The sequence below is a fragment of the Sus scrofa genome, chromosome 7 (assembly GCF_000003025.6).
Source record: "Sus scrofa isolate TJ Tabasco breed Duroc chromosome 7, Sscrofa11.1, whole genome shotgun sequence".
Classification (NCBI taxonomy): domain Eukaryota; kingdom Metazoa; phylum Chordata; class Mammalia; order Artiodactyla; family Suidae; genus Sus; species Sus scrofa.
This window is the reverse complement of record NC_010449.5, coordinates 7,220,498-7,244,837: the sequence shown is the minus strand read 5'-3', so window position 1 is coordinate 7,244,837 and position 24,340 is coordinate 7,220,498. Positions and strand designations below refer to the sequence as shown.

Sequence of the window (24,340 nt, the reverse complement as noted above, 5' to 3'; positions counted from 1 at the left end):
AGAGTTCCGAAAGGGAAGAGCGTGCAGATGCCCCATCGCCTGAGTGTGACACTAAGTCACAACTCGCGTCGCTCCCAGCACACTCTGGCAGGCAGTTTGCCTCGGTTCCCCGGCCAGGAACTGACCGGGAAAGCGGGTTGGGGCTGTTGGGAAAAGCTGGAGCTGATGGCGAGATTGCCGCGGCTATAAATCCATCACTTCCCAGGTCAGCCCTGCGAGGCGCTGGGACTAGGGCTGGCGGAGTGAATTCCTGGGCTAGCGCGCATGCGTCGGCAGGTAGCAACCCAGCTCTTTATGACCAGGTGAGATGTTGGTGAGCAGGTAAAAAAAGGAGGATTTGCCTAAGCGATTCCAGGGAGCGGGCCCAGCCGAGCCCTACAGCCCATGCCCGGCGGGGACCCGTCGCCAGGAGCGCCGAGCCGCGATGTCCATACTTGCCAAAATGGGGGACTGGCAGGTACGGGGGTTTGCCTTGGCTGGGGCTGAGGTGGGCGGGGGTGGCGCGGGGGAGGGGGCCGGGCGGGGGGAGGCGGAGAGGAAGAGCCGTGGCCCAGGGCGGCAGAGCCGTAGGTGAGGCGCGCCTGGCAGCGCCCAGGAGTGTTCCCAGGAGAGAAAGAGGACAGGAGACACGGGCGCAGGCGGCGGCCGCGGCGCTGGGGGCCACGCGCGCCGCCGGCGGCCCGGGCGCGGGGGAAAGGCCGGCGCCCGCTCCACAGGTGGCCCCGGGGGTCCCTGGCGGTTTGCGCTACAGCGGCTCCCCCCCACCCCCACCCCCAGCAGAAACTGGGGTGGATGACTAATTCAGACGGGGGCAGGGCGCAGGGCGGGGGTGCGGTGCGCCTGCAGGAAGGTTCCCGCTCGCGACGCCTCGGGTCTTGCCCTAGACCCCCGGGAGGCGAGCGAGATGGGGATGGGGTGCTGGTGCACCTGTCTCTTTTCGTGGCTCCAAGTCGGGGGGACCTACGGGGCGTGGAGGATGGAAAGGGGGCTGGCTGGACAGGTCGCGCGCCAGCGAGCGGGTTCTTTGGGGGACTACTCCAAAGAGTTTGCGCAAAGTTGAGCGTCTCCCTCGGTCTTCCCCAAGTCAGTCTTGGTCGCTCGCGCTGCGGCTGGGGGTGACTGGGTGGGGGCGGCGGGTGGTGAGCGATGAAGCCGAAGGCCTAGAATGCGCCGAAACCAACGCCTCCAAACTTGGCCCTGCTAGGCCGCCGTCACCACAGGGCCAACGAGGCTCCAGATCCTGCCCTCCCCGAACCCCGGACCCCGACCTGGGCCAAGGAAGCCTTTGTCCAGCGCTCTCCTTCAACCTTCCAGACCTTTCCCCTAGGGGAACCAGGGCGGCTCTGTCGCCGATTTCATAATGGGAACCGCGGGGCCCTCGTTTCGCCCTAGCCAAGCGGAGGCCTGGTCAGGGCGAGAAGCTTTGTGCCGAAAAGCCTGCGGGCGGATTCGAACCAAACGCTCCGAATCTCCCAAAGACAAGTTGAGGCCCTGCTCCTTCCGGTTCGAGTTCTTTCACTTGTTTCAGATTTCTGCCATTAGGAGTATAGTTGCGGGAAGTCCCATCTTTCACTACACTCTCTGGACTTGGGGAAAGGACGCCGTTTTGCCATATTTACGTCTTTCCTTGTAATTAATATGGATATGGAGATGTGTGTGTGTGAGAGCTCTTTTAGACCTATCTTAGTTAAACCTAAATAAATTCAACGTCTCCAAAGTTGGACTGTGTGGTTTAGGAGTTCACATCCCACACCAAACTCAAACGTTGGGAACACACAGCTTGCCCTCCCTCACCCTGTGAACCTCAGGGCCCTTCTGTAGTCTCTTCCCTGAGGGTACGATTGGGGGACCTCTTTGACGGAGGTCTTTCAGTTTTCTGCTCAAGCCCACAAGCTTTGCTGCAGAACTCCTGGGTGTGAGAAAACACCCAGAGCGCAGGCTTGGCCAGGGTCTGCACCTCCAATGGGCCCAAGTGAGGTTTGGAAGCAGGAAGATTACAGCCTGAAGGGGACAAGAGTGAACCCTGGGCCTGGTTCCCACCGGCTCACAGTTTGGCAAGTGCTGGGAAGCCTGGATCTTGGGTGCGGCCCGAGGATTTGGGGCCTGGCAGGGCCAGATCCTCCGGGCCTGGCCCGTTGGGCTCCTGGGGCCCACTGGGTGGTGACAATCAGAAAATAGTCATTCTGCCCCCTCGCTGTCTCTTAGCTTCTCTCCGTGTCTAACGCAAAGTCAGTTCTTCTCCTAATTTCCTCTCTACGCCCCCTCAATGGGCCTGGGTCCCTGTCCCCTGCCCCCAGGCCTGGCGCTGCAGGCCTGGGGTCCCAGGGAGGCAGGCGCATTGACATGCAATGAAGTGACTTGTCGTGGTAATGACGCTCGCACTACCGCGGCTCCACTGGCTCCAGGAGCTACCGGGGCGCTGGCCCGGGCGTTTCTTCAGCGCCCGGAACGCGGGCGGCGACGCAGAGCCCGCAGGCCCCTCATCTGCACCTCAACGGCGTCCTCGGCGGGAAAATGACAACAGTTTAACAGCCCCGGCGGGTGCGGAGCCGGAGGTCTGCGGGGCTAGGGTCGGCCAGGGCGTGGGGGGGGTGGGGGGGGATGAAGAAGACGCAGGCCCTTCAAGGCCTCCCCCAGCCCACAAATAGAAAGAAAGCGAAACTTAGAGCGTTCTCAGAAGCACACCGTGGCGACATCTGGGGTGTAGAAGGCCAGGCACCCAAGGCCTAGGGTTGGGCCTACAGATCACTCTCTGGGGCTGCGGTCGCGGCTGGGAGGTGTCAGTCCCCCAGGCGGCTCACCTCCCGACTTAAGGCGGCTGCGTTGGGCGGCGGCGGACAAGGGCCCGGCCGCAGGGTGCGCGGCGCTAGCGCTGGAAATTGACAATTTTGCGGGCAGAGTGCGGCCCCAAGCCTGGAGCTGGGTGCAGCCGAGGGGCTGCGCGGGTGCTCAGACCGGGAAAGGAAGTGCAGGGGAGCGCCCAGGGCGAAGGGAGGCAGTCCCTCCAAATCCCCATTCGAGCGCTCGTCTTCTTCCCAACATTTTTTTCTTTCTTTTTTTTGGGGGGGGGGCGCTCTGGCTTACTCTGCTGAGTTTGGGGGATTTGCTGCGGTCTTCTGAAGCGAGGATTGACCTTCCGCAGCTTGGGGGGGAGGGGTCCCCCTTCTCGCACCTTTCTTCCACCTGTTAGGGAACGCCCGAATCTGCATCATTTTCTACTCCCCGAGCCTGGACGCTCTGTAGAAACCTGGGAGGCCTGGAGATTGGCACGAAACAGGCCCAGGAGGAATCAGAGGTCCTCACTAGAGCAACTCCGAGGCGAGACCTACTGTAGCTGGGGAGTTTGTGGTATTTGAGAGAAAGAACGTTTTTTACGGAGGACAAATGAGGAAACTCAGGCAGAGAAATTAATTACTCTGTATTTCCACGGATCACATCACGTCTTTTTCTTTTCTTTTTAAAATTCTGCTTCGCGGAAGGAAAAGATATAAAGCCCCGACGGGGCGAGCAGACCCCTGGGTGGAGCGGGAGCGCCTAGACTGGCCGACCTGGAGAAGGGGGTGGCTCCCGGGCCTCCGGGTTCCGCGCCAGCCGGGCACTGCGCCGCGAGCGCGCCCGCGTTCGTAACAGCCCCAAATCATGAAGGAACTCTCCCTGCTTTAATTAAAAAGGGGAATCTTGGGAAAACTGGAGCAGATTAGCACTGCGAAGGGTTGGTTCCCAGCGATTTATTTTGATGCATGCATGACACGGCACACACATGCCGGTATTTCGGCTCAACTCCAGAAGCGACTGTGACTCTCCATAGGAGTTCTGTCTTCTTGTCCACATCGCACCCAGGAAACCCTTCGCCCAATACCACGTTGAATTAGCAGTCGGCCCTAGTTTCACACGAATGAGAGGAAAGTCATTTAACTCCTGGAGCTGTCAAGTAACCTCTTCAGGGTACACTTTTTATTTTACACGCGGCAATTAAAGGATCGCAAACCCCAGCCGAGAGACTGAAGCCGTTTGGCAAAATCTCCGACCTGGGGGGGAGGGAGATGGGGGGGGCTCAAAGCCAATAAAACTCCCAGGGTGCTGCGGCCGGAGGCGTCGGCTGCCGCGAGCGAAGGCGATCTCTTGTTGGGCAAAAATCCTGGAGTGACTTCGCCGGTCTTGGTTTGGTGGTTATTTTTCACTGCGAAAGCGATAATGATTTCTAATAAAACTGGACGGGGCCGAAAGGACAGAGCCGCTTGTGGAAGCAGGGATGGGGGGAGAGGTGCTGAAAGCCGGGCCCCCGGCACGGCCGCTGGGACCCTGCGCGGTGCCAGGCTTCCGCCGGAGCATCTCCCTCGAGGACGAGCCGGAGAGAGGAGAAGGGCGGCATGGGGCGGGGGTGCTGGGGCAGGGGCGCGCGGCGGAGCTCGGGGGAGATTTCGTGGGCTCCCAGGCAGGCGTGCGCTCCAGCAGCAAGTTCGCAGCTCGGAGAGGCCTTTATACCTGGGTCGGAGCGGCCGGCGGCAGATTGGGGAGCTGGCGAGCAATTGGACTATTGTTGATATGCTAATGAGGCGATTAGGCTGTTGGTAAAAGGAAAAGGGAAAAGTTTCTACCATTAGAGGGAGATCTCTGAGCGCACACGGGAGCTCTTTCCCTCCTCGCCTCCTCCTCCTCACCCTCCTCCTCCTCCTCTTCGCCCTCCTCCTCCTCCTCCTCCTCGCCCTCGCCCTCCTCCTCCTCCTCCTCCTCCTCGCCCTCCTCCTCCTCTTGCGCTCACCGCCCGCAGCCGGCACTTTGCGCTTACCCAGAGAGTAGCTCCACTTGGGTGCGAGGCGGAGAGGGGGCAAATCCATTCACGCCGATCCATGAAAATGCTTTGGAAACTGACGGATAACATCAAGTACGAGGACTGCGAGGTAAGCGCGGCGCTGGCTCAGTCATTCTCGCGGCCGCAGGCACCGAGCTCTACTTCCCGCTCCTCCTCCTCTCCTCGCAGCCAGCGGCAAATGCGGGTGGGACAAACTTTCGGCAGCGCAGCGCCCGCCTCTCCGACTCGCCCGAAAAACGCAGGGGAGAAGCTGGAGAGGGAGGATAAGGACGCTCCCTTCTTCCATGTCCCTCCTTCGAAGCCCCTGTTCCACTTTTCCCTCTTTTTGCCCGACCAATTTTGACGGTGCCTAAGAGTTGAGCCAAGAGAGACGAGCGTGGGTTTTTGAAGCATTTGCTGGCAGCTGGGCACGCGTCTGTGCACTCCGCGGGTCTCCCCAACGAGATTCTGAGGGCCCAAGTCACCAGGAAAAGAAAGGAAAGAGAAATCCCTCTTCCCTTTTTAAGTCTCTCCCTGATCTTTAATCTTCCTTCTTTTATTTATTCATTCTTTCCTTCCTTCCTACCGCCCCCTCCCCACCCAACTCTTGCTAAAAAGGCTCTTTTCTGTCTGGAGAAGGGGCTCTCACACTTGGCTCTGAGCTGGGTTGCACCTCGCAGAGTGCGGGTTCAATTTGGGAGCGCTCATCTCCCAAACTGCTGCGGGGCTCCTCCAGGTTCACTGTTTTTCTGGAAGTTCTAGGCAGCTTCCCCCTCTGAGGTACTTGGTTGGCGCATCTCTGGGGTGGGGGTGGGGGTGGGGGTGGGAGGCTGCCCCGCACGGAGCCTCTTGGCCGCTGGGTCCCTATGCGTCCGACCCTGCAGCCGCCGGGAACTGCGCTGCGTGACCGTGGGAATCCTGGCAGGGCTGCCCACGACCTCTGCTGCGCGGAGCCCGCCCGGCCGATAGAGCGCGCCGCCTTGGAGCCCATTAAGGAACCCACGGTCCCTGGAGCTCTGCTTCTTGGGGCGGCCGGGGAAGCCCCAGAACGGCCAGTCAGTCGGAGGGCGGGAGGCATTGGGATGGGGCCTGGCGGCCGCTGCCCCAACCGGTTGCCCTCACCACCTCCGCTAAAATGAGCGGATGAGTCACGGGAGGGGGGATGGGGAGGGGGCAGCGACCGGAGATTACCTAAGTAAATAATAGGTGGCAGCCTCGGCTTTTGCCATTTCTTTTTCTTTTCTCTTTTCTTTTTGGCATTTAGAGCTGGGAATGTCACAGCTCTGTGCGGGCGCAGCGGCGGGGGTCTTCACTTGAAATCAGAACCTGAACGATGTGTCAACCGTCCTTTTCCTTCTCTCCTTTTTGTAGACTATTTTAAATCTTTCCCCTTTCGCGGGCCCTCCCTTTTCGCCCTCCCTCCCCCACCCACCCCAGGGATGCGGCGAGGGGTGACATCCCAAGGGAACGGGTGCTTCTTTGGGGACTTGCGTCTTGCGCGATGCAGTGTGCAGAGACTCCATGGCAGACCAGTCGCTTTGTTTTCAGGGCTGGGGGGGCGTCCCTTGCGAGCCGATCGGGGTGAAACTGAGCCCCCAAGCCTCCTAGAGATGGTTGTCGCGTCCGGGCTCTGGCCCCTGGCTGGGGCATTCACTTTCTTGGAGGCCGAAACCCTGGGGCTCGGAGCGCAGAGCCCCGGGCAGGCGGGGTCCGAAGCTCCGCGTCGCGCGAGGCGCCTTTGGGACCCTGGTGGGAGGCGATGAACTTGCACCCCCAGAGAGGGACCCTGTGGGGGCGCGTGTGCGTGTGTATGAGTGAGATTAAAGAAAAAAAAAAAAAGAGAGCGAGCGAGAGAGGAAGGAGAGGAGGATAAACAGAGTGAAGGCTGTTTCAACAACTTTGCGGTGGGCGAGCGCCGGAGCAGGGATTTCGGGTTTCCGAGCCGGCTTGGGGTTGTCTAATTATGCCGGGCTCTGCAGGGACACGCAGGAGGCGAGGTGCCGCTTGTTCTGACACCCCGGCGGGCAGACTGGCAGCGGCGGCTGCGAGGGAGCGAGTCATGTCATCCGGGGCGGGGGGGGGGGCGTCGGGCGGGAGTGGCCCAGCCAGTCGGACGGGTTTGCTCCAGGAGCCGGGAGCCGGTGCCAGCGGCGCCCGGGCTGGGCCGCCTCGCGTCTCTGCGCGCCCCGGGCCGCGTCCCGGCTCCCCCGCCCCGAGCCCCTGCCCGGGAGAGCCAAGGGCGGGGCGGCCGCCGGCGCAGAGCGTCCGGCCCCTGGTGTCCGCGGGCAGCTGGAGCGGCGGCCCAGGCGCAGGCCGGTCCCCGGCGCGGCGCCCGGCCATGGAGGAGCGGCGCGGCGGCGGGCGGCCGGACCCCGAGCCCCAGGCCCGGCTGCGGAGCGGAGGAGCCCGCGGCCGGAGAGGGCCGGGAAGCAGCTCGGGCACCGAGAGCCCGATGAACGCCCGGACGCGGTCCCCGGCAGCTCCGGGCCGCGCCGCGCGGCCCCCGCGGCATCCCGAGGTCTGCCCCAGCCTTTTAGGTCTGATTGTCCTCGCTCGCTTCCTCTCCCCCTCCCCCTCCCCCGCGGCCTCCCCCCTCCGTGCGCTCGGGCTCGGCCCCCTCCCCCTCCTTCGCTCCCTCCCTCCCTCTTTCCCTCCCTTCCTCCTCCCGGGCTCTCCCTCCTTCCCTCCCTCCCCTCTCCCCACTCCGGGCTCCTCTCGCGCGCCCACACTTTCTTTCTCGCACACGCACGCAGACACATTTCTGCCTCTCTGCGCGCTCGCCCTCGGTCTCCCTCGCTCCCTCTTTCTCTTTCACTTTTGCCTGCCCTGCAACCTTTTAAAATGTTGCCCCTTCCCTGTGATTCGCCAGCCGCCGCGCCGCGGCCCCCCGCGCGCTCGCCCGCTCCCTCTCTCGCCCGCTTTTTGTCTCTCGCGCTCCCTCTCCCCACCTCCGATTTGCTACACTGAGGCTCCCGTCAATGGACTGCATTGAGAGCCGGCTCCGGCGCGAGTTGCCTCTCCGCTTCACGCTCGATTTCCAGGCATTCTTCCCTTATTAAGTATTCGTGTAATATTAATAGTCATGAATATCTGCTATTAGGAGGCTCCAGGAACGCTGCCCGGCGCGGTTATTAGAAGCTCAAGCGAAGCCGCCGCTAAGAAAAGAGGGGGAGACACGGATTAAGGAACACGCACACACACGCACACACACACACACACACACACGCACAGACACAGACACACACACACTTTTTGCTTTTTCCCTTTTTGGGGTTTTTCATTTTTTAAGGAACTTTGAATCCTACCCGATCACGGCAGGATAGAGACCGTGGGTTCGACCAGCTGAAGGCGCCGCTCCAATCGGTGGTTCAAGTTCGGATGGACCAGAGCGGGGCTCCAGCGCTCGGGGGAGCGGCGGCGCCGTGACCGGAGTCCTGGGTGGCGCGGGGCTCTCGGCGCCTTTTGTGTGGGGCGCGCTCGGGCGGCGGGGCAGCCGGGCTCTCCGGGCTTGCTTGTCGTTTTCCACCCTGACTCGTTACCCCAGACTCTTCGCAGATGTTAGTTCACAGTTTTTCAGCTATGGTGAGTCCCATCCCCACCCCCATCCCTGTTTCCTTAGGAATTCGACTCGAAACCTGGGGCTGCCGAGCGGCCCGAGACTTCGGGTTCCTCGCCCGGCTGTCCTTCGGGGCACCCCCTTTTCCGTTTGCATTCCCCTCTCTCCTCCTTTCTCTTCCTCTTTCCCCTTCTTGAAGCGAATGCGGTCCCCCCCACCCCACCCCCCGACCCCCGCTCGACCTCTCCCGGCGCGCAGACCTACCTCGCCGCTGCTTCCCGAGGCGTGTGTCTCTCGCCACGTTCATCCTGATTTCCTCGCCTCTTCACTTGTTCCCGAGCCGTTCTCAACATCTGATGCTTAATTCGGCTGCAGGAAAACGCTGCCCGGCGTGCCCCTTCCCCTCGGGGCCCGGGGCTGAACCTCCGAGGTTTCCCGTTCCCTGGAACCCACTCCGTTCGCTTGTTTTGCAAGCGAATTGCAATAGAGGAACACAAGTCAGGCGTTTCTTCTGCCCTTTGGGGCTGGGGTGGAAGGGGCGGGGGCCTCCGCCCCGGGGTGCACCTCTCTCTTTTAAACCCAATATAAGGCTGAATCTTTTCATTTGAAACCTGGTCTTGGCTTCCCCCTCTCCCCGTCCCTATCATAAATCGACCCTGTGCAGGAAAAAAAAAAAAAAAAAAAAGGCGCCTGAGGATTCGGAAAAGACAGCCCCCTATTCCGCGGTTAAAACCTTCTTTAGGCTGGTAATTTCAACGAGGGCTTCCCTTACAGCCCCTCTACGAAATATGTTTCTATTTAAATAATCATGAAATGGTAATGGTCTTTGAACGGGTTTGACTTTTTCCTCGAAATAAATGGAACAGGGTAAACAATAACGCAGTGGCAGGCAGGTTCAAATCCAGGGACAGAGAAGAGGCCGCTTCTGCAGTTTAATAGTTAGGAATTTTAATTTTGCTTAAGGGAGGTTTCACTCTGCAGCCTAACGAGCTGTGTTCCGGGAGGCCCCTTTCTGCTGTTTTTTCCCCCCTTGGAAAGAAACGCCTAAGGAGAGTCTCTAAAGCGCCCACCTTGGCACCATCTAATTCCCTGCGTTTGGGGAAGGGCCCGTTTCACTTCTGGAGAATTTTCTGCAAAGAACCACTCAGGGCTCCTTTCGTGCCGGCGGCCTGCGGACAGGAATGGGCGGTTTCCCACGCAGTCTGGCGGAGTGGATTTTGTGTGGCAGCTGTAACTCGACGCCTGATGTCTCCTTCTCTCCCCTTCTTGTCGCTCTCTTCCAGGACCGTCACGACGGCACCAGCAACGGGACGGCACGGTTGCCCCAGCTGGGCACTGTAGGTCAATCTCCCTACACGAGCGCCCCGCCGCTGTCCCACACCCCCAATGCCGACTTCCAGCCCCCCTACTTTCCCCCGCCCTACCAGCCTATCTACCCCCAGTCGCAAGATCCTTACTCCCACGTCAACGACCCCTACAGCCTGAACCCCCTGCACGCCCAGCCGCAGCCGCAGCACCCGGGCTGGCCCGGCCAGAGGCAGAGCCAGGAGTCTGGGCTCCTGCACACGCACCGGGGGCTACCCCACCAGCTGTCGGGCCTGGATCCTCGCAGGGACTACCGGCGGCACGAGGACCTCCTGCACGGCCCCCACGGGCTTGGCTCAGGACTCGGAGACCTCCCGATCCACTCCTTACCTCACGCCATCGAGGACGTCCCGGTAAGAGGCCGCGCGGGCAGGGCGGCGGCGGAGGAGGCGCAGCCCCTGCTCGCCCCCCTCCCCCAAGCTCCCCACCACGTCCAGCCGGAGGGGGCCTGGGCTTCCCCCTCCGTGGTGTTGGCTTTCTCAAAAAGCCTCGTTTTATTTTGGGGGGAGGGGGGTGGACCCTTGCAGGACCCTCCTAGACAACCGCATTAAACATTTGCACAAGTAGTTGAGAGAGAGAGAGTTCTGCCCCTAGAACAATGGTTCCTGGACCTCCTGCAAACAATGCCTGCGTTACCATTTATATAAATCAGACGGGTTTCTATAAATCACCGTATCTTGTCACCGGTGATACCTTCCCCTCTCCACGACGGTAAACCGTTTCAGTTGGGAGAGGATCCGAGTCCACCGCTGAGGCTGTCGTGGGGATTTCTGAAAAACGTGTTAGAGTCCACCAAAAGAACTCATTTAAATGCCCTAGCAATTTAAGGGAAAGTGTGAAGGATAGACGAAGAAAATGATTTTTTTACTGGATTTTGTGAACACCAGTGATATCTGAAAGTTATGTGTCCACCCTACCCTGATTAAAGAACACTAAGCAGCAAATCCGGGCAGGACATTAAATGCAGCCTTTTTCTCTTCCTAGGGGTGCTAAGTGCTGACCTCATAAATCATTAGCTAGGTTCCCAACGCCTATCAGAACCTGCTACACCCCATATTAAATTAAATGTTTTGAGACGATTGGGCAGTGCATTCTTTGAGTTCTAATTCAGTTATCAATAAATGCAGCTTTGAATGCTTTCTAAATCAGCGTGGTATTAGCGCATTTACTATTTACAATGCAAGCCAGGCTATTGATAATTTGAAAATACTTTCTGAAATTAAATTTAAACCAGCATCTCTGCTTCAATCCTACATATTTATGGTCGCCTCACAACCTTCCTGAAATGGAATTAGAACAAGTCAATAATTTTATTAAAGCTGTAAAGGCTCTGTTAATGCTGCTTTTCTTTGGAGAGGAAATGTATCTGGATGTGATTTTTGCTAAAATGCTATTTCAAATTACTGCATCAAATATTGCAGCAATATGTCCGTTGACAGTTTAATGATTCCTGCATTAGATTGCAAAGAAAATGGTCAGATGAACTTACCTGCTTGCTTGGTGAATTTAAAACATTATTTAAGTTACATAGGCAAATAGGATATTTATTACGTCTCTCATTTGGCCTAGTTAATCGCTGAAATTTGTTGGTTATGTTTAGCAGCCTAGCATGGAAAGCAAGAAAGTAGGCAGTTGATCCAACATGGGGTTTAGTAAGCATTGTGTGTGTGTGTGTGCGTGTGTGTGTGTGTGTGTGTGTGTTACAGGTTTTTAGACACTGATACAGGTACGAAATGCTGCATTTCATGGAAAGTAGAAAGAGAGGAGTAATAGTTGAGAAAAGAGCAATGAAGAAACAAACCTGGAAGTTGTGATCAATTTTAGGTCCCCTTCCCAAAGAGTCTCTGAATCCTTTTCTTAGTCTGCTCCTTGGAAATATTTGAATTACAAAATTACTTTGCAAGCTTTTGGAGCTACTGTGAATTAGAATTGCTCTGCTTTGCAAAAATTCCAAAGTGGCTGGTGTGAATTCTTAACACTTGTATAGTCATTCTTTGTGGTGAAATTGGCCTACAGGCGAAATTAACCAAAAGACCAAATAAAAACAAGGCAACCCAGTTGCTGCTCTTCCTCTTCCCTCCTCCACCTTTTAAGAAAAAAATTCCTTCAAAGGAATTTGGGTCAAGAAAAGGGTTGTTTTCAATTTTCCCATTGCTGCAACAGTTAACCTTTAATAAGAATGACTGCCAAATATTTAAGAAAATCAAATCGATGGTGAAAATTATTTAATCATTAATATCTCGGTGGGGTTTTAAACTTAACAGTCTTCCCTGTATGGACGAGGTCTAGAAATAACACAAATAAAAGTATTATGCCACACTACATTTACTTTATGGGTTTAGGGTACATGCATAAAGGGATCATATTTCCCCATATAGTTAAAACACAAGAACTGCAGCAGTAGTCATTTCTGAACATTTCTCAATTTAATTATACTTAAATCCAGAAGCACTTTAGGCAAGTTACAAATGAGAGCATTGAGTATAATAAAACCTGTAATAAAGCAACTTAGTACCATCCACCCGGAATCATTGCGATCAGGCACAATTAACAGGAGCATAAATCCAAGACAGAATGGAAAATGTTCGAATCAGTATTATTGTTGGACAAAGACTAGAGAAGGAAGTAATAGTTTTTTTTTAATGGTAATGCCTGTGTTTGGTAACGATTGCGAAATCTTCTATCTCAGCAGCCCTGGTGCTAATTTGTAAACACAGCCAGACATTATATTGCCTGTCAGTTTCTGCATTAGAAAACATGATTTCATTTTACTTTCTAATCACGTTTTGACTCCAGCACACACGTATATCCATCCATCTGTAAAAAGAAAAGAAAAGAAAAGAAAAAAGACATAAACCCACACTAACAAAGCTGCAACAGATCTGCTGCTGGACACAGGAAAACCTCCAACTTTTTTTTTTCTTTTTATCATTTTTTATATACCCATCCAATATCCAATTTAGACAGTAGCCCTTTCTTAATTTTCCCCCCATTTTCCCATAAGTGAAGGTGTGTATACACATTTGCTCTCTTTATCACACACCTAAGACGTTTCTACTGCTCCCCTGTTACTCCTGCCCCTGTCATTTCTATTGTGTTTCTCTCGGGCTTATGCTGCCCGAACACTGAAATCGCTGAAGTCCGAAGTCTCCGAGGCGCCACACTAAAGCTAGGTGTATTTTTAAAGGTTGAACTGACTGTGGGAAAGATTAGGTGCTCCAAAACTCGATGTAATTTCCAAAGAAAGTTTTATTCCCCACCCCCACCTCCTTCAAACATGGATTATTTGCTGGGGGAGGAGAAATTGGCCGTGGCTGCACAGTGAAACCCTCTTGAGCAGCAAAGCCCCAAATTCCATAAGCCAAGATGAGATGTTTATATATAAATGTCACTAGATGGGAGGGGGGATTTCGAGTCTACACCTTCCCCTCCCCCATCTTGCACGGAATATTCATTTCCTTTTGTTTTGATTATACACTTACATCCATGTGTATCCTTTTGTTGCAGCATGTAGAAGACCCGGGTATTAACATCCCAGATCAAACTGTAATTAAGAAAGGTAAGCCATTTCCTTCTGCATTCCAAGCATGTCCTTACAGGCACAGTGCTATTTAAAAGAACTTGCAGAGCTGTATTTATTTTTTTCAAGTTGGATTTCCTAGAGGCTCAGAATTAGCGAATGGATAGCCAAAGAACAGCAATGGCTAAATGATCGGCTTTCAGTGTGTTAGTAATGGCAACAGGCTAGCTTTGTTCTGATTCCATGACTTGGCCATTTAATTTAGTTTAATGATATCTGGATAAACATATGAAATGTGTAATAGTTGAATTGATTTGGAAGTGGCCTTTCAATTTCGAAATGGTTTTAACAGTTTAGTTAATCCATTGTGTGAGTGGCCATGAGGGTTAAGAAGTGTATAATGCTAAAACAGTGCAAGTAATTTAATATTAATATAGGCACAGATGCTAAGGCACAGCACTTCTTACCAGAGGGGGGGGAAAAAAAACTCTTTCATGTTCTTAAATTTAATTTCTTATTAGCTGTTTAAGGGTTTTTAAACTTTGTGAATTAGGTTAAGAAAAACTTGGCTTTTGGTTAAAATTAGCTTCTTGAAGATGTCAGGTTTATTAGCATAATTGTCTGGAGTGGAAATTGTTTTTAAAAAGTGTCAAGTGATTTGGATGGGTTTGTAATTTGTATTGTGTTTAGTAAGTAGAAATAAAGTTTCCTGGACTAAATGCTATTCACAGCAGCTTTTTTTTTTTTTTTTTTTTTTTTTTTTTGTTATGGTGGCAATGTTACATTTCAGGCTTCTAGGCACCACCAGAGAATGATGCTATATAAAACTGTTCTCATTTCTAACCCCAATCAGTGTATTGTTAGCTAAAGTTTCATTTTTGCATCTGTGAAGTCTTTGTCACGTCAAATTAGATGTGCAAGGGATAAATCTTAAGAGATGCTCTTTCCAAGTCGACATGATAATTGGCTCTTTTATTAGTAATCTCTCAAGAGTTCGTTTAACTCCTATTGTCTCTATTAGCCTCCCCAGAGCTATTAATGTCACAAGTGATCTATCCAAAACCTAGAGGCCCCCCACCTCCCTATACGTCTAAAATACCCCCATTAAAGAGGCAGGAGTACTGCGATGAGAATGTATGCATATTATTATGTATGTCTCCATGCGGAATTTTAAAATATAAGGCGTATACTCAAACGATTATGAATGCATCTGAATTATATTGGTGTTAGAAATGTAATGTGTTTTGGTACACTTTCTGTTGGCCTTGAATTTTTTTTCTAAGTATGGTGGATCCAAAGTGAAGAGCTCCTGATTTTAATTAACAAGAATATATCCTCCTCCTCCCCTCCTCCTCTAAAAGAAGATGCTTAAGCGCAGGACAGTTAACTATTTGCTCATCCTAAGAACACACTTCTAGTAGGGTGTAGGCCTGTTTATTTCTTTCTCCCAGTTCAAAAAAGGGGCTTGGAATAGATTTCCAAAAGCCGAGCCTTTTTCACAGCGAAACACAGGAAAGGGCCCATTTATCAAAAGGATGGATATGTGTGGTGTGTGACAACAGGCTTGGTGTCTTGACAGAAATGCTCATTCACAGGCTGCTTCCGCCACCTGATTTTAATTATAGGTCTTTGAAGCCAATTTCTCCCCAGCACAAACCCCTCGCCCCACTAAAACTCCCACGCGTACAGAGCTTGCTCCCCTGCACCTTAAGCCCGTGCTCCAGCACCCCGTCCGGGGCTCTCGGATGCTGAGAGCCGAGAGGGTCACGATTTCACCACCATCTCTAGGCAGCGCCCTTGCGGTGAAAAGGAAAGGGTCCAGACGGAAGCACGGGCCTGGCTGGCGGGGCAGGGACGCCTCCCGGCCGCCAGTGAGACGCGCCGAGGGGCACAGGCTGCATCCCCGGGGATGGAGCAGGGAATGGGGCAGGAGGTGGGGAAAGAGCCACGCGATTTTCAGGGCTGGGAGAAGAGCGGGGTTGAGGCGCAAGTTTGGACGCCGGCCCTGCCCGGGGAGAGGGCTCGGGAGGGACCCTCGAAGCCCACACGCGGCCTCCCCGTCTGTCTCCGCAGGCCCCGTGTCCCTGTCCAAGTCCAACAGCAACGCCGTCTCCGCCATCCCCATCAACAAGGACAACCTCTTCGGCGGCGTCGTGAACCCCAACGAAGTCTTCTGTTCAGTTCCGGGTCGTCTCTCGCTCCTCAGCTCCACCTCGAAGTACAAGGTCACGGTGGCGGAAGTACAGCGGCGCCTCTCACCGCCCGAGTGTCTCAACGCTTCACTGCTGGGCGGAGTGCTGCGGAGGTGAGGCCCGGCGCGGCCCTGCCCGCCCCGCCCCGCGGCCGGGGGAAGCACCGCGCCTGCGCCGCGCCGGCGACGCCAGCGGGCCTCGCGCCAGGGCCCTCCCTTCGCGGGAAAAGAAAGGGGCGGGGAGAAAAGCGTAGAAGCGGGTGGGTGGGAGTTGGGGGCGGGGCGAGGCGGCGCGCGCCTGCGCTCTTCGCCGCCTTCCCGCGCGCTCCGTCGCTCGGAGGGCGGGCCCGGGCCGGCCGGCGCCGCGCGCGCACCGGGCCCTCCACCGCCTCCCGCCCCTCCCCGCGCGCAAGCGCAGCTCGCTCCGCCGCGGGCTCAGTCCCGGCCGCTGCAGCCGCGGGGCGCCGTGCACCCGCCTTTTCCCTCCCCGCGCACACCTTGCAAGCCCTGGAAAACTTCCCCTCGGGCAGCTCACTTTGCCTTACCTCCGTGTCTGGTCTCCGAGGCGCCCGCGGGCCCTCGAGTAGGGTTTTCAGTAGAAGGCAATGGTGTTCTCTAGAGTCTGGCGCCACGCCCCCCCCCCCATCGCTGCCCTCTCCCCCCCCAGGCCAGAGGCAGACCCTCGTGCCAGAAATGCTAGCGCTACCGCTTCCCGTGTACTGCGGCCCCGTGTGTGCCAGGCAGCGTGCAAGGCACGCTTCGGTGCGTTATGTGTGGTCGCTACCGACGACTGCGTGTTGCATACGTGGCCAGGGATTCTCGGCTCCCCCGCGCGAGATCGGAATGATTCATTTCGTAGATAAAATTTCACAAGGGTCGGCGAAGTGAAGCACCTTCCCCGCGGGCAAGTCCCCCGCCCGGTGGGCTTCCACCCAACGTTGTGTGTGGCAGGTCATGTGTTGTACTTTCCCAGGAATATTTTCTTCAGTTCTTTTTGATTTTTCCTAAGAAAGTAGACCAGAAACTTCATTCTTTTGACCTCTATTCCTCTATCTATTTATAGACCTAGAGTTCCTCGGCGATGGGTATATCCCATACAAAGGCTACAAAATCGTTTTTTGGAAGATTTTAACATCAGCGCTTCCACTCTTTCCTTCCTCTTTCACGAGCATCTGCTGTCCCTTTTTAATCTTTCACTGACACAGATCTGAATCCCGCCCTCTGCCTTTTCCTCCCCTTCCCCCATCCCCAATATTGGAGACTGTTTACCTAGGGGAGTATAATCTAATCCACACAATTAAAGAGCACTTGAGTAGGGAATAAAATCTGAAATTAATTAATTTGCTGTTTTATTTAAACAATTTATCTTAACCACTTTCTGATTATGGGAGTCTATTTAGACATCTATTTAGAGCCACCTCCATTGTCTCTGAAATCAGTGAAATTTTTAAAGGCTGGTGTCAACTTTTGACCTTACTGGTTAGGCTGGTGACATGGCATGTAAACAGTTGGTGAAATGAATTTCCTATTGGGGCTAAAGCCAGAGCAAGAAACGTGAGAGTGATGGTGGGAGTGATGGTTACTTTGGTTACTCTGAGCAGCCAAACAGCAGATCTTGCAAAGACCATTTAAAGACCCCATTGGGATCTGTGTGATTGTCACAACAGGGAAAATGTACAGTAGTCTGTTGAACTCAAAAATGCCTCATGCCCTAGAGATGAGAGCTGTGTTTGTCTGTGGTTCTTCTTTAGAGAGTTGGAAAGTCAAGCCTTCCAACTTGCCACAGTAGTTGCAGTAGTAACTGAACACAGGAGCTGCTTTACAGTTTAACAAGCGTTTATCTCCTATGATCTTTCTGTACCACTCATTCCTAGGTGTCCCTCCCTTACATATCTTGGGGCCAGGATGCTTAATTTTTAAAAGCGCATTTTAGGAAGGTGTCGAGATGACTACAGTGTGATACAGAGCAACCAACTGTGTTCTAAATCCCTTTCTCGCATATATTTGTGAAACAGGGCGAAGTCTAAAAATGGAGGAAGATCTTTAAGAGAAAAACTGGACAAAATAGGATTAAATCTGCCAGCAGGGAGACGTAAAGCTGCCAACGTCACCCTGCTCACATCACTAGTGGAGGGTAAGCGAGTCCACTTGCTAACAAGGAGGGATGTTTCTTCTGGGGAAATGGATGCTACTTAGTGACCAGATGTTTGGTTGTGTTTTGTATCAACTGGGCAGTTTCATTTTTTTTTTCCCCCCAGAAAAATATCGCTGGAAGTGAACAGGATTCTTGCCTGGCAAAAAAACTCTTTGCATTTATTCCTGTCCACCTTTCCTCTTCCCTTCTGCCACATAATTACACCTCCCTAGCCCGATTCTGACCCAAACAATGTGAAAATTTAAGAACTGCGTAGTCTTCAAGTTCCTGTCTCCTTTATCGAGCTCAGCAGTAAATCACTTAAGCTATTCTGACATCTGCCTTTGAGAAATGCGTGACCATTACTTCCTGAATTAATTTGGGAATCTTTGACCTGCATCCTGATTTAAGACCGTCCTGAAAGCTCAGGGTTCTATGCCCTTTTAGTTTTTTGCTTTCCAAACATATGCCCCCTTATCTCTTACTTAATTGTGCCTCTCTCCTGGAGAGGAAGAAAAGTGAGCAATTGTAGACTCTGAGTGAGTTATTTGGATAGGAAAAGAAAAAAGAAATAGAAGCAGTGCAGAAAGTTTCTCAAGTCAGCTTTCACACACACACACACACACACACACACACACACACACACCCCTTCTAAACCCCTCAAAACAAAGCTAACGCCCTGGTCTAGACACACCAGAGTCCAGTCACAATCCATCACAGTCCTCCTTCCTCCCAGATCCCTGGTAAGTTTGTCAGATACTAAACTGGCTTAAGTTTGGGTGTGTTGACATGAGTATATACTTCTCTTGCATTTTCCTCTGTGTTCTCTTGGAAATGTCTAATGCCAAGAGGGGGAAAAAAAAGGCACTTACATTGTGGAGCAGATTTCAAAACTACCATTTATATTTAAGACACCTTGGCTTCTTTACATCCAGTATCTGAGGAGATGTAGGCTAATTGAATTCAAGTTCTAGCTTTGAGAATCAGTTTTTAAATGTTTAAAAACTTACCGTTGAGGAGAAATCCCATGAACCATTTGTTCAGGGTGTCAAAGATGCTACTAATAGAATCGTGAAGTAATAAGCAACTGTTCAGGCCTGGAAACTCATCGACCGTAGCCCAGTGTTAAAACTCATACCGGTACCTTCAAAACCTATACCCTTCAGACCCCAGAAGAATTACATGCAGAGAATCTGGCAGTAGTGGCTTTGGGTGTCGTTTGAAAGTGCGTTTGGGTTTGGGGGTTGAGTCCTGGAGCAGGGAGGCAGTTTCTGGAGAACTGTTATTGTTTGTGATCCGCTCCATTTTATGGAAACAAGCTCAGCGGAGAGGCCTTTGATGCTCTAATTGGCGCATGCGTTCTTCCGGAGCTGGAGCTAATGGCAGGAAGCCCTGCAGTAAAAACCAACTGGTTCAGGAAATTAAAACCAAAGATTCGAAAATCAACAACACAGACAGACTCAGTGGAGTGACCCTCAAATCCTCTTGGTTAATCGGTTTGGATGAACAGATAATTATATGCGATAAAGTTAAAATGTAAACCCTTAGCTGTTCCCTTGCAGAAAAGCTCAAGGAGTAATTATGAATATCATTTATGAATGTGTTGATCGGTGTGAGGTTTGGAATACCAGAAACCTTTTAAAAGAGAGGGTGGGAAAAATGTCATTGGGGTGGCGGATGAGCCTGGAGGGGAACGGGTGGGATTTACGTTTTCAAATCATTTTGGCCATCTGGGATCCGTGGCCATCTCCCCCCACCCCCCACCCCCCTGCACCCCTAAGAAATGCATCCACCAGATCGTACAGAGAAGGAAAGAAAATACCTGAAGTGAGAAAACAAGTCGTTTGGGTTTCCTACAACATCTGGGTTAAGAAAATAAGAGAGTTGGGAGGAAGTTTGGATCTCAACTCGGCTCAGCCTCCCGCCCTCCCTCCTCTCTCTCACCTCTTGCCAGGAGAAGCCGTCCACCTCGCCAGGGACTTTGGGTACGTGTGCGAAACCGAATTTCCTGCCAAAGCAGTAGCTGAGTTTCTCAACCGACAACATTCCGATCCCAATGAGCAAGTGACAAGAAAAAACATGCTCCTGGCTACAAAGTAAGACATTTACCTCTTCGGGGTCTGTGTGTCTCACTGTCAAGAGAAAACAAAACTCAGAATCGTTTCTGCTCTCCCTTTGGGCCTCTCTTCCTTTTGTGTAAATCAGCTTGGTTGGTGGCAATATGAAAGTGACGACACAATCTTACAAACCGTAATGGGTCTCCGAGGGGAGAGACAAGGAAGATTGTGAGTGTGTGTTTCCTCCTTCCCTCTCTCTTCTGCCCACCTTCTCATTAAAAAAATCATAATACTAATGTGTGGGATAGAGTGTGGATTTGATGGAAACTGAGGGTGGATTTGTGACCATGTTATTTCAGAAAGACCAGAATAGAATTCTTAAAGGAGTGACAGGCTTGTCTGTATCAGTGTTTGTTTCTTATCAATACGTCCTCCAAGAACAAGGATTAATATAAGCAGTGGCTTGCAAAATGTTCAGGCCGGAAGCTGTCCTAGTTTCCATCCTAATCCTTTCTCGCATGTCTTGCCTTCCTTTCTGGCCTTCCTCAAAAGTCCTGTATACACACCCACACCCACCCGTTCCCCACAAGTTCTAGCCTACAGGCGAGATGTCAGATAGGTTTCAAAATGGCCCAAGTTCTATTCCCACCGGGTGACTGGGCTGAATAGGCTTCTCCAGGTGGTGTGTGAAAAGAAAATGACTGTTTTGATATGTTTTCTGGAAATTCAAAGTCTTGTTTGGAAGCCCTTAATTATCAAAGTCCACGTCACAGGAGGGCATGGAACCAGGGGGCAGAGGCTGAGGCCTCGGGGGTGGGGTCTTTTCTGGCCCCGGGACATCAGCTGGCCTTGGAGGAGGCAGCCTGCCTGTGCTCCCACCCATCCTCCCCCCCCTACCCAGCATCTCCCCACCCCCAGCCCCACCCCAGGGCCTCTGCTGCCTCAGGAAGGCCCCAGCTAGTCCTGGCTTCCCAGATTCAGAGCTTCCGCTGTGCAGGCCCCATCACCTGTATTCCAACTTCTCTTCTCTTAGCTTCTAAGGACACCCACAGTCACCGTATCCCTAGACATTTTTTTCTTTTCTTGGGGAGGGGGGGGTTGGACAAGAGGTGAAATGGCAGATTGAAATGTCTGTCTGTTTCTTCTTCCCTAAACTACTCTGAATTATCCCCATGTAACAGGGGCTTTTTTGGGTGCCTTTTATTTTTAAAGGCAAAATTCTCCCAAGACAGGTTTGGCCTTTCTTGTCCACCCATCTGCCCTGATTTGAGGGGGAATGACTGGAGAGGGAGAGGCCATCCCCCAGACTGCTGCTGAGAGATCTCTCTAGAAGATCAGGGGAGGGGGTCTCTGTAGTATTTGGAGCAGGACCTCCGATGAGCACCTGCCCTTGGTATGGAAGGGATGCTTGTGTTCCTGACTCCTTGTCCCTGTCACTCACCTTTGCTTCTCTCCCATAACATGCGAAATGTTTTCCTGCATCCAGGATGTTTGGTGTGAGAGAGAAAACAGGGGGGTAGAAGTGTGGTGTAGCTGAGAGGGGAGAAGGAGACACACAGGAAGGGGGGGGCGTTTGTGGAAGGGTTTAAACTCCCCCCCCTTTTCTCCCCCCCTCCCCTGCCTGCCCGCCGGTGTCAGGTCAGGTGTCCCCTTGATGCAGGCAGAGGTACCTGCAGGGAGATGCAGGGAGAAAGGTTTTCTCTCTGCTGCTGGCGCTGCCCTCAGGGGAGCCTCATTTCTCTCTCTGCTCCACTTGTGCTGCAGACAGATATGCAAAGAGTTCACCGACCTGCTGGCTCAGGACCGATCTCCCCTGGGGAACTCGCGGCCCAACCCCATCCTGGAGCCCGGCATCCAGAGCTGCTTGACCCACTTCAACCTCATCTCCCACGGCTTCGGCAGCCCGGCGGTGTGCGCCGCGGTCACGGCCCTGCAGAACTATCTCACCGAGGCCCTGAAGGCCATGGACAAAATGTACCTCAGCAACAACCCCAACAGCCACACGGACAACAGCGCCAAAAGCAGTGACAAAGAGGAGAAGCACAGAAAGTGAAGCTCTCCTCCAGCCCTGCCCCCGGACCCGCGCCTCGCCGTCCCCCCCCCCCGCCGCCGCCCCCCCCATCTCCATCGCCATCTCCCCCACCGGTGCCCCCCCCCCCATCGACCGCCGCCGGCAGGTGAGCTCCGGGATCAGCAACCCCCCCACTGCTGCTACTGCTGCTGCTGCTGCCGCCGCCGCTGCCGCCACGCCTTCGGTTCGGAGGCTCGGGGTCCTGGGGACAGCGCTCCCCGGCGAGAGGGGCGACCCTGCCGCCCAGGCCCCTGCCTCGACTTCCCCGATCCGCACCACCTCGCCTCTGCCCTTGCGTGGAGCCTCAGAGCACAGAACAGGCCGTGAAGCGGGCAGAGAAAAGTTCTGTCCGAGTGTGTGAACCCTTTTTTTTTTTTTTTTTTTTTTAACACCGCAAATCAACAGCAATGACAACCACAAAATTCAAACTTTTTTTTTTTTTTTTTTAGAAAAAAGAACGTAAAAATTAAAAAAAAAAATGATATGCGCTTCATGGGATGGAATCACCACCTTCCTTTACATACCGTTCAGATTGTAGCCATACTTAAAAAAAAAAAAAAAAAAAAAAGAAACAGAGAAAAGAAAAAGAAAGCAAAGGCAAAAAGGATCATGACATTTTTATCAGTATTGTGAATAAACTTGAACGCAGATACAGGAAGTTCCATGTCTTGTCTTCAGTTACAGAAGTTTTCCCTCTTCAAGGTAAAGCGACCAACTTGAACTTTCTCTGGCAACACGATTCACAGTTATATAAGGGAATCAGTGTTCACGTCTCTGTATATATTTATTTATGTGTAATTTAATGGGAATTGTAAATATGGTGAGTCTGTTTTAAACCTTTTTTTTTTTTTTTTTAATTTATCTGGTAATCTCGTTTACCTCTTGTTTAGTGGGTTTTGACTCTCTCCCCTGGTACTTACTTAGGAATCCAAGGTTTGGGGGATTTTTTTTTTTTTTTTCTTCTTCTTTCCCCTCTGGGATTCATGAATTTAGCCCTGTTGTAGCATGTTCAAGATGACAATGAAACAGCTGAACACAATTTAAAAAGGAAAATAAAAAATTTATATATAATTAGTAATACATTTAGCTTTTCATTGAACTGAACGAAAAAGTCCTATGGAACCCTGGAGAGATTTTTAACCTGAGTGGTTGGATAACTGTTCTCTGTATTGTGGGGAGAAAAAAAAAAAAACAAAGTTTATTTTATTCCACTGTCCTCCCTTAAAGGCAGCATTTGAGCAATAAATGAGCATTGTCTTTAAACCAAGGGTTAGGGATTTCTTCTTCTTCTTCTTCTCCTTCTTCTCCTCCTCTCTCTCTCTTTTTGTTCAAAGAACTTCAAACATGTGGGACCACCTGGTCTTCTGTATTTTCACTGGTCATTTTGGAAAAGCAGTTCTAGCTGTATTGTATTGAGTTGTACTGGCAGTAGTTTTCATGCCTGTCAATGTATCATAGTCCTTTGTTGCCCAGATAAATAAATATTTGATACGCTTTATGTCGATTTTTTTTTATTCAGTGGCTGTCTTTACCCAGGCGTATTTTTGTTCTTGGCAGTATTTTTTATTCAGTATGGTTACAGTAATTGAGTTTAACTCTCCCTTGGCAATTGCTCCTTGCAATAAGCAGCTGAACCCATTGTTTCCCTCAAGTATAATAAAAACTTACTTTCAACTTGGAGTTCAGAGCAGGGTATCATTTAGATATTCCATTGAGTCTGTATTCAGACAAATGACACAATAAAAACCCAGTGTATTCTTTTGGATAAAAGATTGTACTGCTAAGGGAACGGCATACTATCTTTTCCGTACTAGAGCCATTAATTTTATTATTAAAAATAAAGTTTTATTTATGTTGGGCCTTTTAGGTTTTCATTTGTGTTTTGAAAACCAAAATATAAAACCTTCAGAACCGAACCTTAAGGATGACCAAGGAGAAGGGACAGCAGAACGGAAGACCCTCCCCTCCCCTCCCCCTCCTGCCATAACTACTTTGGAACCTGTCTCCGAGGATAACTGAAATTTAAATGGTTAGTTCATTAACACAAAGGAAATACCCACTTCGAAATTCACTTACTGGCTCTGGCGCCGCGGCTAAGACATGCAAATGAACTACAACTAGCTCTAGTTTTCTGGGAAGGGTGGCAGAAATGTAGGCGGAGGGAGAGGGGGGGAATTGCCTCCCATTTATTTTAATATTTCATTTAGAGATGAATTCATTACTGCGCTGTTCTTAGAAGCTCTCGAGGTAGCAGAGGGGAGTGGGAAATTATGCTGATTCCCAGAATCTTTTCTGCCCGCCCCCTTCGTGCTGATCCACCCCTTTCTGTCACAAGGGGCTCCTCCGAGGACCTCTTAGAAATACAGAACCTTCTCGGAGGTGGGGGGGACAGGACGGGGGAGGGCCGTGGATCGGCAGACCTGTCCCAGTGCTTGGCTCTCCCGGAAGGGAGCACTTCCTGTACATAAAAATGGCCAACTCAGAGCCTTTGTAAACTGATTTGGAAAGTCTTTGCTTTGGACGTGAGCAAGATTTTCTCTCAATGGTTTGTACGAAGGAAATGGAGGTGGCTTACCTGGCAGGCTGATGGGAAAGGCCATAGGGAAGTATCTAGGTCTCTACCTATGGTGGGAGATTCAACATCTGCTCTTCCT

General features: G+C 52.2%; 2 protein-coding genes across 5 annotated transcripts; one reads left to right on the top strand and one right to left on the bottom strand.

Moving 5' to 3' along the window:
- On the top strand, positions 212-23,184 carry TFAP2A (transcription factor AP-2 alpha). Of its 4 annotated transcripts, XM_013977415.2 has the most exons (8): positions 213-457; positions 9,632-9,689; positions 9,829-10,066; positions 13,221-13,272; positions 15,307-15,538; positions 17,440-17,558; positions 19,513-19,654; positions 21,380-23,184. In XM_013977415.2, exons 1-8 carry the CDS (start codon positions 385-387, stop codon positions 21,666-21,668), a joined length of 1,203 nt encoding a protein of 400 aa, XP_013832869.2. In that variant the 5' UTR covers positions 213-384; the 3' UTR covers positions 21,669-23,184. The 4 variants fall into 4 exon arrangements, with proteins under 4 accessions (XP_003482173.2, XP_013832869.2, XP_003482172.2 ...); XM_003482125.3 differs by having other exon boundaries at positions 212-457; positions 9,632-10,066; XM_003482124.3 differs by lacking the exon at positions 213-457 and adding an exon at positions 4,741-4,901 and having other exon boundaries at positions 9,632-10,066.
- LOC106504315 lies at positions 3,402-6,855 on the bottom strand. Its single transcript, XM_021100167.1, has 3 exons — positions 5,984-6,855; positions 4,790-5,162; positions 3,402-4,565 (listed from the first exon to the last, which is right to left on the bottom strand). Exons 2-3 carry the CDS (start codon positions 4,880-4,882, stop codon positions 3,960-3,962), a joined length of 699 nt encoding a protein of 232 aa, XP_020955826.1. The 5' UTR covers positions 4,883-5,162; positions 5,984-6,855; the 3' UTR covers positions 3,402-3,959.